Source organism: Prunus mume, linkage group LG2 (assembly GCF_029339155.1).
Source record: "Prunus mume cultivar Tortuosa linkage group LG2, ASM2933915v1, whole genome shotgun sequence".
Classification (NCBI taxonomy): domain Eukaryota; kingdom Viridiplantae; phylum Streptophyta; class Magnoliopsida; order Rosales; family Rosaceae; genus Prunus; species Prunus mume.
In genome coordinates this window covers 25,750,441-25,763,084 of record NC_142699.1, presented here as the reverse complement: position 1 = coordinate 25,763,084, position 12,644 = coordinate 25,750,441, and the positions used below count along the sequence as shown (strand labels likewise).

The window sequence follows — 12,644 nt, the reverse complement described above, 5'->3', positions numbered from 1 at the left end:
AGGGGCCTGAGCAGGGGGTCTTGACCCAAAACCAATTCTTTCTTATGATCAATGACTCGCCGAGGAGGAAGCTGCTTGGGCATTTCCGCACGCAAAATGTCCATGAACGCATCCAAGTGTTTAAGTTGGAGTTTAATGATAATCCTAATGGTGGTTCTCCTGAACCTGCTCCTGCTCCTCTATTGGTAAAGGTTGTCAGCTTTGGTGATTGAAGATTGATTCTAAGAGAGATATGCAATCAATTATTTCAAGGTAGCAGTGAAATAGTACTTATGATCCCTGTGATAGGGCACTAAAATACTGCATCTATTGTGCTTTAAAGTCATTACTTTCGAAACCTCAACATGTCTAGTTCACACCAAATACTTGGTAAGCTTAGCCTTATTATTAGAGCAAGTGTAAATTATACAAAATGGGTCATTAGACTGACTATCTCTCTCTCAAGTGTTTGAAGTGTTGGAATAATATTCATATGGCCAATGACTTGGCAGACTATGTTGTTGTTGGTTAGCTTAGTGATACCACCTTTCTATCATAAAGAAATCTAATGAATTTGTTATAGTTGTTTCATTTTTAAAATTTGTAATCACTAGCTTTATGAATCCCATGGATTATATAGCTATTCATATACTCTCATATCTTTTTTCTTTTGGGAGAAAGAGTAGTGCTCTGAAGCAAACTCCTAATTGGACAAGTAATAAAACTAAACAAGATGCCACTTGTAAAGGCCCTTAATCTAATCATATTGATATACTAATAAAGTAAAACTTAGTGGTGCAACTAGATATACTAAGTCGGGCACTGTTTTTTTTAACGGAGCAAGAGATCTCTGCAATTGAGTGGCTGCAATTCAAATCTCTTATATGTTACGATATGGGGAATACGCTTAAAAGGGAAGTTCAGACACTTAAGGGAAGACTGGAGAAAATGCATTCAAACAATATCTTAATTTTGACTTCTGAGCACAATGCAGGGTGGTGTGCAACCCTAGCTATTAGAGGTTAACTAGGAGAAAAGCCATCTCTCAATTAATTAGATGAGATGCCTCAAATGCATACGGAGGCATGGCATGGAGCCAAGCAATGCGTAGTGGCTCCAGTGGTTCCAACGACATCATGGCATGGAATGACTTTAATGGTTTCCATACAAACATGCACCCATTCCAGCTAGTTATTACACATCTCTGTCTTCACCATGCCTCGCTCAGTCATCTATTTCCTTTTTCAAGTTCAGACTGCATCATATCACCACAACAATGATCATAAATTAATGATGTATGATGTACCAAAAATTTCAAAAAATTCGTTCTTATATGTTTTACCTTTATATGATGTATTAAGCCTTGAATTAACACCACCTTGAATTCTTCTTGCTATTTCCAAAAGCAGTTCGATGACTTGTTTCCCTATTTATTTGCTTAGGGCAATTTCCAAAGCACAAAGGGTACAAGTTAGCCTTTAAGTGCGTATGCTATCTCAAAATTCTCCATGTCTCTTATTTCCCAGATAAAATTCTTGCCGTCCCCAAGTTCTACCTGTGTAAAATAAATCGAATCAAAACTAGAACAGGAAAAACTAAGCAAATAAGTATATATACGATATGAATACATACCATGGCATGTGAAACCAGTCCAATTAGTTGCCTAGTTGAGTCGATGCTTGAATTCCAAGAAACTTCTTTTGAATCCTAGAACAAAATTAATGGAGGCTGAAGTTTGAAATTTAAAACTTATTCAAGTAACACTAAATAGAGTTTAAGTAATTTACCTTGCTTCAATGCCATACAGGGCACAATCGAGAGGTAACATGTCTTTTTAGTTCCTTAGACAATTTGTTGTCAAGGAACATGAAGTAAGGAACGTGAAGGACATGCTACCTCTCGATTGTGAATGCATGGCAAGTTGCATGCGTAATGGCTCCAATGGTTCCAACAACGACATGACATTGAATGGCTCCAATGGTTTCCATACAAAAATGCACTCCCCCGAGACAGTTATTTACTTAAACTCATTCAAGTAAATAACTGAATGAGTTTAAAATCGATAGAGGTTGAAGTTTGAAATTTAAAACTTATTCAAGTAACACTAAATAGAGTTTAAGTAATTTACCTTGTTTCAATGCCATACAGTGCACAATTGAGAGGTAGCATGTCTTTTGTGTTTTTAGACAACTTGTTTAAGGAACATGAAGGACATGCTACCTCTCTATTGTGCATATAGCAACATGGCATGGAGCCGAGCAACGCGTAATGGCTCCAATGGTTCCAATATGCACACCCTCCAACCAATTATTACATATCTTTGTCTTCACCATGCCATTCTTTTTTTGTTGGGTGTATATTTAGGGGTAGTTTGGGAAGATAGTAAGGTTTTCTTAGAAAATTGTGGAAATTTGAATTAGAAGTTGTGTGAACTTAGAACGTAGGGTGAACAAAAAGAAGTGCGAGGTTTAAATATAATACTTTGAAAAAGGTATGCGACAATTTGTTGGAAAGGTTTGTCCGCCAAAAATTTGTAGAGAAGAACAAAATTCACGAGGAAAGGTCTATCTTGTTGAAGTCTGTCAAGAAAGAATAAGATTTGCTAGGATAGGTCCACCTAGTGAATGTTTGTCGAGAAAGAACATAATTCGTCGGGACAAGTCTATCTCGTCGAAAATTAGTCGAGAAAGAACAAGATTCGTCAGGAGGAATGTCTTTCTCAGTGAAACTTTTTTTTTTTTTTCCTCCTTTATGTATGAAGAAAGATATCTTAGTGCTAATGGGGTCTAGCTTAGTGGAAAATGACATTGACTTGCAGATCATTGGTTTCAAATTCAAAACTCTATGACATCTTAGAGCATCTCCAGCGCTGCTGGTTTGCCCAGCAACAGGGGCCTAGGCCCACTTTTGGCTCCAGCACAAAGACAAGACCAGGCAGTTGATGGGGCATAAGCCTAGGCAAGCCCAAAGGCAAATCTTGCTCTGCCTGGGTTTCTTGATGTCAACAACTAAAAATATTTTCAAAATTTTTTTATATATAAATACCTAGTCCTATTTTTCACTTCTCATGCCAAAATTAATGGTTTAAATATAAAAAAATATATAATAAATTAAAACAAATAGTAATTGCCCTTGCTCTTAATTGTGTGTGTATAAGAAACTCAAAAAGATAAGTAAAATGACAATACTTAAATCATTTACTGTAAGTTATTTTATTAGAACTCTTCATTGCAAGAAGACTAGAAAGTATTAAATTTGATTTGGGGTTTCATTTGTTTGTGTGAACAAAGAAAATTGGTTTAAATAGAAAATCCTCTCCTGTGTTCTCAAAAAAGATATCTTCATCAATTCATATATAATCTTGTTTATTGTTATTTCTCTTTCAATTTGAAAAGATACATTCAAATCCTCTCACTTTTCTCATATCCATAAAAATTAGATTTTTATTTTAGGCCAAACGACGTCGCTCGTGGCTTCTCTACTGAAAATTTTCGGTTTTTGGGTAAAAATAAAATAATCCAAGGAAATTTCAGTTCGCCCCTCCGTCCTCTTCCCAACTCCAACAGCCACAGATCAGACCCTCTCTCTCTCTGTCCTCCCATGGATTTGCTTGCGCGCAGTATCTGCTTCTACCTACTTACCATTTTTTCGTTTCTCTTCTCGCAAGCTAGGGTTTGCTCTCTCTCGCTCTCTCGATCTATCTATATATTTTTGTAGCGATGACAAGTCGTCGATCTGATTATTGTGTTGTTCGATTTTGATCCAGGTCGAAGGTACTGCTTCCGTCTTCTTCATCGATAGCTCCACCCATCGATTTCTTCGCAGCTCGTCCTCAAACGATGTCATCAAGGTAATTCCAGCAATTGCTTCTGCATCTCAATTACCTATCTATATTCGTCAATTTAATTCTGCCTATGAAATTCAGTAGAATTGAACTAAAATGGTCAGAAATATGTCGATCTATTTATGATTTTACCTCTAAAAAGGACTCTTGGGTTCTTCTTAGTACCGAATTTTAAGCATACCCACATGTAGTTTAACAGTATTCTTTTGTACATAAAGGGATACTTAGATGTTGTTCGTCATTTGTTTGCTAATATTACATGCTTTTACATTCACAGCCTGACTCAATCTTGCTCCCAGAAGTCAGTGCAGCAGTGTCGGTCTTGCTTGGATTTGCACCACCTGCCACGCTCTCAGCTGCTGGTTCAGCTAAGGTGTTTGATAATAAGTGATGTGAAGTTATTTTATCCAGTTACTTCGCTTCTCGATACTCAAATGTCTAATTCATGATATATCCTTGTTTCTTTTTGGTAGTTGAATGAGGTTCTCTTGCCTAATCCATTCAATAGACCTCGTGCTGTTTTTGTGCTGGAAGTCGGAGGAATTGATGGTATATACACTTGGTTCCAAAATGCAAGCTAACCTGTGGATCTTTTATTTTGTCATTATTGTTTTATGTTGTGCACTGACTATCAACATGAATGTATTATACATGCAGATCCTAGTCTTGTAGTCAAAGATAACGCCATGTTCAGCAGCGCCTATAGTGCCAAGATTGATTTTGGCACAAACAGAGCTGACATTGAGCTTCCAGGTATATTACTTTTTATAAATGTATAAGTGGCTAAACTAGTGCATGAACATTACTATTCATCATCTAGAAATACATGAGTTTTATTCATTGTGTGTGTTGTTGCAGATCAAGGTGAAGTCTCTGTGTTTTCTTTGGATGAACAATTGGCAGATTATACTGTCAAAGAGATTGGCGATTTTGTGAGTCAGGCTTCAAGTTATTCTATATCATATTTTGTTTTCCATGTTGTTTATCTTTTCCATATTCTTGGTTATTTTCCCTGTATACATGAAAAGGAATTTGAGTTCTCGTTTTAATCTTAATTTGAATTTTTTTTTTCCTTAGGCATCTTGGATGGGTGGTTCATATGTTGTTGATACATTGGAACCACTAAATGGAGAGTTGAGCATCCCTTTGGCCAATGGTGACAACTTGAAGCTTCATATGTCAAAGGTTCTCTTATATTGAGTGTTACATGGTCTTTTGTTTGATTATATATCATGCATATATGTTGTAAATTTGGCCACTTAAATCGCAAGGTTTGCATTGCATATCTTTGCAGGAGGCAGACAGGATATTCACAACTAGCCTTTTGTCTCTCATCCGCAACTTTAGAAGTGCAATGGAGATGCATCAAGATTTGTCTCACAGTATCCACAGCCCAGCTGAGTTATTAACCGGCCGTTTTGATCGAATCAAGGTGTTGTTTCCTTCCTTTCTATTCTTGGTAACTTCAAATTTTAGAATGGATGTTAGAAAATGTTCTTGTCGATAGAAATGAAGCTTTATATAATGTATATTTTAGTTAGTAATGTTACAGTTAAGATAAGGAAGACAGAGGTGTAGGAATTCTGCATGGATTGTGTCAAAGTAATAACTAACTAGAGTATTCTTTGTGTGTGGATATGTTTATGTTTACGCTGGGAGGGGGAGGAAGATCTAAGTCCCTCCAGGCCCAGTTCGGGGTGATACTTTCAAATGGATCATAAAAAATAATAGACTACTTTCAGATATACCCTCTGACAAAGACTCCATGTATTTATCTGATCAGAGAGAAGGCATTCCAAGAAACCACTAAGTTTGGTATGATGACAAGCCACAGTTTCTCACTTATTTTAAAAAAAGTGAGAACGTACTCTTACCCGAATAGTTAAAAAAACGTGTATTCTTTTTAATTATTCCGGATGAGGGGGAAGTGGAGGGTAGGTATGGTGTGGAGCTCACTTTTGGGCATCATGCTTTCACATCTCTGGATTTCGGGATATACTATTATCTCTTATTTTTGTCGATTGGAAGGCTGCATTGTTAAGTTGATTTCAGTTAGCTTAGATGTTTTTTGATCTAATTTAAGATACTCCGAAACCCAGCCCACATCAGGAGCTGACATGCCTGAGTCGACTCTGCCGACTCTGCCATCGAGTTTTCCTTGCTCAGCCTCACATATTTAATATGTTGGTTAGAGGTCTTTCCTTTTTTAGTTTTTTGTTGTATTGAGTATTGATATTTATATCATATTTAATAAAATCCTTTTGTTAATCCTTAAAAAGAAAAGAGTACATCAAAACCCAATGCGTATGTTACATATATTCAGTACATGTGCAGATATAAACACGCACACCCACAGAGTCAAATAATGTGTTTGCACTTTCTTTTCTGCATGCGTCGTTGTTTATTCTTATTACGCAACTGTAGTGAATTCCATAGCTTAATAATATTTGTTTTATAACACTATGCTAGGTTTTGCAAGAGCAGTATGGAACTGAAGGTGCTGCTCATGGAGTGGAGCTGCTACTTGCTACACTGTCCAAGATATTTGACTCACTCGATGATGCATACAAAGGTGATCTTGGTTTTAACTTTTTGGTAATTATTATCTGATCGAAGGCTGTAGCTTTACAATATTCCTATGCCTAGGGGAAGAAAATACCTGATGTTACATGACAATCTGCACATAACTAATTCTTGTTCTTTTAAAGCAACTCCTGTTCCTTGAAAGATTGTAGCCAATTTTATGTATATATCTGCCTTATCTTTGATATTGTTAAATCATTTTTATTTTTCGTTGTTTAATAGTTTGGTTGAATATATCACTGTCTTTAAAGTTGACATTAATTTGGCAGGTCAAATTGTTGGAGCTATCCTTTTCAATGGAGTTGCGCCTGTGGAGTCAGGGAGGATGTTGAATGTGATGTTTAGTTGTCAGCCATCTCCTCGTTGGTTGGCTGAAAAAGAAGTCCCGAAAGATACAAAGATTGTGCAAGTGCTTTTGGTTAGACGTACACTTGCTTGGATCACTGGACTTATTCTCATCATTTCCACTCTATTGGGGGTAAGGTTCACTTGTCATTAAAGACCCACAGTGAAACATGAAAAGGAGAAGAAAAAAACCCCAGTGGCCATGAACCAAATTTTATATGCTGTTTGGACTTTGGTCAAGAAAATTGCAAGTTTAAGGATGAAATAATCAAACTAATTATAGTTGAAACATCTGCTCTGGCTTGACAGACTAAGGAATTTAAATAAATTAAAAAGGCTTTCTTGAATCATTTTTGTTAGGATGTCCAGTAGGTTATGAATCACCTGTAGATTGTCAGATACATGTTTTTGAGTGATTGTACAAATGAGGTTATTTTATGTTTTGGCTATGGAGGTTGTCCTGTGATACAGTTAGACAGTGGTTAAAAGGATATTTCACATGTTTTGTTGCCCTTGTTTCGATGTAGGTATGCTTCCTTCTGAATATGCCAGTCACCAGGGATACCCTACTGTACTCTAATGTCAAGCTGGACTAAGCATGAAATGGAGCTACTTATTCAATGTTCCGAGTGCCTGGAAGAGGCCCAGGTTGCCACTAAACCTGTTATGACATGTCTTATGTAGATGCCTTGTTGTATGCATCCATGATTAACATTGTTGTTGGGATACTGTTATCTGATGATACTGAACAGGTTTCTCTAGCTAATCAGATGCTCTCTATCACACTGATGGCATGAATTGAGAATTGGCTTTATGGAAACGTTAGTTATTAGTCATAAAGGTTATTATTCATTTTTTATTATAAAAAATGTAAATCATGGTTTGGGCACCAGGGGTATAAACGAGAAATTTCTTGTTTGTTGAATGAGGTTTATTCTCAGCATTAGGGTGACTTGAGGAGATTCTCTATGATATATGTATTTGGTGTATTTAAATCTAGAGTTTTACATTATATGTATTGTATCTCCTGAGATTTGAATAAAAAAAAACCATTCAATTTTCTTTCATATTCAATTTCTTTTCATGAAATTGTAAAATACGTGCTCTTCCGATTTTTCATAGTTGTAAAATACGGGCTTATTTTGCTTATCAACCTGGAATCATCATGCTTTGTTCTTCTTTTTCCTTATTTTGCTTATATTCCACCAAGATGGTTAGATGCCTTGCCTTCAATCTTGGTGAAGCCTTCCAGTGTTTTGGAACTCGCCTCCCAAACCTTATCAGTACCTCTACCTCTCTCTCTTGGACTTTTCGTTTAGTTTTTAGAAATTTTCATCAGTTATTTAAATATGGGCTATTCAAAATCTTGCTTTTTTTTTTAAAATTACAACTGAGATACTGAATAGGTCGACTAAAAAAAATATATAATTTCGTAATTGTAATATTATTGCGTTAAAAAAAAACACCTAATAATCACGTTCGCAGTCACAGTATGACGGCAGGCAATCACGTACGCAGTCACAAGTATGACGGCAGGGCAATCACCGATGTCAAGAGTCCATGTTCACTCATGGCCAATAGCAAGAGAAACTTGCTCCTATATTTTTTGGATAGGAGAGAAGCGGACGTGTTGAGAAATATCCATTTTTACTCAATTTCTTCAGCTTAGATCTCATTTATTAACATTGTTAATTACTCTAGGGTGTAGAATCACTTGGACATCATGATTCTAGCCTTGGACTGATCAATAGCTTTTATTCTAGATTTGAAATCTGGTTATTCGAAATCCTATAGCACATTGGCTGTGTGAGAAAATCTCATCCCCCAACCAATATAATTGTCTACAAAAAATATTTAAAAAACCTAAAATCGAAACTTAAGGTCATTATATACCATAAATAATCAACCATGCCAATAAATGAGATCAAAAGTCAAAATTTTAAGAAAGAACAAACGTCATGTGATACAATTTTATTCTATAATTTCTCGATGTATAGATCTTGGATAAATTATTTTTTTTCTTTTACTCATTTATACACGTTATTTGTTGGAGTAGTATTATAAAAGTGAGCAGTTATAAATAATTTGTATGTAATTTAAGGCCAAATTTTGACTAGTGGAAATGCTCTCCTTGAGATTGAGAGAGCGGGGGAGGGAAAGTGACCGTTGTAATGGCGGTTGTGCAAACGGTGACGGTTGAGTGAGGGTTGTACTAACCCCAAACCCCAAACCCCAAACCCAAGCGTGTGGTTTCAAAGTAGAAAACTTCACCTCTTCATATCCACTCAACGCATATCTTCTTCATCTTCTTTCTTTCTTTAATTTCTCTCTTGCAAGTTACAGCTAAGTTTTCTTTTTCTTAGATGTCTTCTTGCTCTCTCACTCTCTTTCTTCACCCTCATCCTCCTCCTCCTCCTCCTCCTCTTCTTTCACTTCCATTTGCCCCCAAAAAACCCCACCAATGTTACTCTCTCTCTCCACTTTCCCGCACTTTCAAATCCTTCAAATCTCCCCACATCATCTGCTTCTCTTCAAATTCTTCCTCTTCCCAAAACGACCGCGAGGAGTCCCGCTGGCTCCGCGAAGAGCAGCGATGGCTCCGCGAGGAGCAGCGCTGGCTCCGAGAAGAACAGCGCTGGGCCCGTGAACGCGACTCGCTCCTGCGAGAAATCACCGAGCTCAAGCTCAAAATTCAGGCCCTAGAGCATCGCCAGGAAGGAGGAGGGGCTTCGGTGTCGGAGTCCGAGACCATCGCCAACATCGCCGGCTTGTTGCAGATTTTGACGGAGAAAAATCGGATAGCTGAGACAGGGTCGAGTTCCAGAGCCATAGAATTGGACCATATTCAGGAGGAGATTCAGGAGGTGTCTGCCGTTCCGGAAGTGAAGGAGAAGAAGAAGAGCAGAAATGCTTTGAGGAAGGGGTCGGAAGGTGAAGAGGTCCGAGCTATGCAGGTCTGCTTGCTGTTGAAAGGCGAGTTTTGATTTTTGGGAGTCTATCATTCATTTCTTGTGTTTTGTTTATGATTTAGTGTTGTCTTTGAACTATAAAATTGTACTTTTAAATTTGGCAAACTGAAAACTGAGCAGCATACGGTTAATTACAACTTACTAGGGGGTATTAACTTTCTTTTTAGTATAAAAAGTTGTTAACTTTTGTTTATTTTCTTTTTCTGTAACTGGGTTTGTGTGGTTCTTTCCTTTTCTAGTGTTCGCTTCGTTTTTGGATGTAATATTTGTGATTTCGACTTGTTCTAATATAATGTTCCTGTTATTTGACAGGAAGCATTGCAAAAACTAGGATTTTACTCGGGTGAGGAAGACATGGAGTTTTCCAGCTTCTCAATCGGGACCGAACGTGCTGTCAAGACTTGGCAAGTAAGTTTCAATTATCATTAGATGTTACTATGTATAATGCATGAAGAGTAAAATTTCATAATCATCAAGTTGAACAAAAATTTCACAACGCGAAATATATATGTTAGTCAACTTGTAATATCTTGTTTGACAGGCTTCCTTAGACGCCCCTCAAGATGGCATAGCGACTGCAGAACTTCTTGAACAATTATATACGGAGGCACAAATTGAGGGTCTGGATAACAAAGGGAGTACTCTGACTGCTACACAAACGGTATAGCCTTCTGACGACATACCATTAGCCTTTATTAAGTGGAAGATGTTGATGTTTTAAGTTTCAGTACCAATATGTCATTCCTCACTTGGAACTAAACATAATGGTTTGGTAAGTCATCACTTGCATTCCTCAAAAGGAGCCAAAAACTCATTTGATGGTTCAATTTGAAGTGAACTAAGCCTTCATTTTCTTCAACCAGATTGTAACGAATTGTAGCAAACACTACTAAGTACCAACCAAGAAGCTCTGTTACTTAATTGAGAAACGGACCTGAAGCTCTGACTTTATTTTCAGTAACTCAGACATGAGGTTTCTTGGTTCCAATTCATGAGACAATCACTTAACATGCAAATAAATACGATATGACGGTGACATAATGTGCTGTGGTAACTGGTAACACACCATAACTTATTTTGGATACTAATAAATGAAGCTAATTATATTGGTAAACTAATTTTCTTCTCTTGGTTGGCCTTGAGCTAGCAACTTGATCATTTTCGTATAAGCTATAGCGAACCACTACATAGGAGCTGAAACATCGTAATTCTTCTAATGGTTACGTGGGTTCTGTTGTTTAGGAAGATACAAATGGAGCTGCAGTTACTTCTGTAACAGAAATTTCAGAGGTCCAGCAAACACTTGTGAAAGAAGGTGTTACAGAAGTAGAGGTATCTGAGCATCGTGTTTTTCTTCTAGGAGAGAACCGCTGGGAAGATTCTTCTAGACTTAGCAGGAACCAAAAAAAAGGAGGTGAAAGCAAGACAATGAATACCACAACAAGGTGTCTTACTTGTCGAGGGGAGGGTCGCTTATTGTGCACAGGTACCTCCTGTCTCCCGTCTTAGTCACTATATTCAAGTTTATAAACCATTGCCTTGCTAAGCTAAACTTTTGCAGAAGTACTCTAAATCCACCCATACTATGTATTTGTATATTTATTTTGTTTGATCTGATTTTTAAATATAATGTTGAACACCAATGGCTTTGATGATGATATGCATTAGTTTTATTTTTGTACTTTAGCATATTTTGTTTCAACTATCCTCAGTCCCCTTGGTAGCTTATCTGTATTTCTTTGTTGCAGAATGTGATGGAACAGGCGAGCCAAACATTGAAGAACAGGTTAGAGGTTTCAAACAGAGATATTAATATTCTCATTTTCGAGCATTATCCATCCAGGATGAAGTTTTAATTATTTTGTTAAATGACAGCAGTTCTTGGATTGGGTGGAAGAGGGAGCAAAGTGTCCATATTGTGAAGGTCATGGGTTTACAATTTGCGACGTATGTGAAGGGGCAACAGTAGCTTAGGTATGAAAATATCTTCCCATAAAGACATGTGCAGTTTTATGCTTTAGTACATGTGTTTAACGGTAGTTTGCATTTATAAACAAATGCAGAAAATCATATGTATATCTACTATTTATTATACAAGTCAACGGGGCCTAGCTCAGTGGAAAAGGGTGATGACTTGCAAACCAAAGGTCTTTTGTTTGAACCACGACATCATAGTTGTGTGTGTGTGTGAGAAATCCCCCTCCCTGTAGTACTAAAAAAAAAACAAGTTGACGTTGTACTTGGAAATTAAAGAGAAAAATAAAAAGGAAAGTTGCCAATCGGCAAGTTTAATACTTGATCAATAATTCAAGGGAGGTGATGGAGGCGGAGAGATGAGAGATGGGAGGTGATGGACGTGGAGAGATGAGAGATAAGCTATGTTGCACCGATACTCCTAACTGGTTATGCTGGTATCCGATATTCCGATATGCCAATATGGATACGATAAGCCTCTTATACGTATTTGATACGGATATAGGAGTGTCGTTGACTTTTTCTGAAAGTTTGACCTTCCAATACGTTTCCGATACTTCAATGATATGTTTTGATACTTGAAAGGGTAATTTTGAAAATATATTTGGTCGTTTTCAAATTTATAAAATCCTACGGAGCTAGATTTGGGAAGTGGCTTCTCAATGTTTTAGTTTGTTTTTGTGTTACCTTTTTTTATGATTTGAACAATCCTATGGAGACTTATATTTTGTGTTTTGTTTATGGAGACTTGTGTTTTGTGTTTTGTTTTATGTTTTGTACTTGTGATGGATGATTATAACATGATGAATGCAATATTAATTTTTGCTATTTATATTATTTTTTAAATATATATTATTTTAATCACCATATCGGTGTCGTACTCTTATCCTAATAATTTTTGGAGTTTTGCCGTATTTACAAATCATATTGTGTCGGCATACCCGTACCCG

At 36.9% G+C, this 12,644-nt stretch overlaps 2 protein-coding genes across 6 annotated transcripts; both read left to right on the top strand.

The window, feature by feature from the left end:
* The first annotated feature begins 3,365 nt into the window (after positions 1 to 3,365).
* On the top strand, positions 3,366 to 7,818 carry PMP (putative type 1 membrane protein). Of its 4 annotated transcripts, none has more exons than XR_016123634.1 (12): positions 3,366 to 3,651; positions 3,746 to 3,829; positions 4,101 to 4,196; positions 4,297 to 4,372; positions 4,481 to 4,576; positions 4,682 to 4,755; positions 4,901 to 5,008; positions 5,118 to 5,255; positions 6,293 to 6,395; positions 6,676 to 6,884; positions 7,279 to 7,399; positions 7,504 to 7,818. XR_016123634.1 is itself a non-coding variant. In XM_089044706.1 (11 exons), exons 1-11 carry the CDS (start codon positions 3,580 to 3,582, stop codon positions 7,345 to 7,347), a joined length of 1,125 nt encoding a protein of 374 aa, XP_088900832.1. In that variant the 5' UTR covers positions 3,366 to 3,579; the 3' UTR covers positions 7,348 to 7,818. The 4 variants fall into 4 exon arrangements, 2 of the variants coding, with proteins under 2 accessions (XP_088900832.1, XP_088900833.1); XR_016123635.1 differs by having other exon boundaries at positions 3,473 to 3,645; XM_089044706.1 differs by having other exon boundaries at positions 7,279 to 7,818.
* A 1,182-nt stretch (positions 7,819 to 9,000) lies between these two features.
* Positions 9,001 to 11,887, top strand: PTAC5 (plastid transcriptionally active 5). Of its 2 annotated transcripts, none has more exons than XM_089044705.1 (7): positions 9,001 to 9,705; positions 10,033 to 10,128; positions 10,262 to 10,381; positions 10,963 to 11,206; positions 11,469 to 11,506; positions 11,596 to 11,694; positions 11,784 to 11,887. In XM_089044705.1, the coding sequence occupies exons 1-6, from the start codon at positions 9,115 to 9,117 to the stop codon at positions 11,692 to 11,694; spliced, it is 1,188 nt and encodes a 395-aa protein (XP_088900831.1). In that variant the 5' UTR covers positions 9,001 to 9,114; the 3' UTR covers positions 11,784 to 11,887. The 2 variants fall into 2 exon arrangements, with proteins under 2 accessions (XP_088900831.1, XP_008224602.2); XM_008226380.3 differs by having other exon boundaries at positions 9,005 to 9,705; positions 11,599 to 11,694.
* Positions 11,888 to 12,644: the final 757 nt, after the last annotated feature.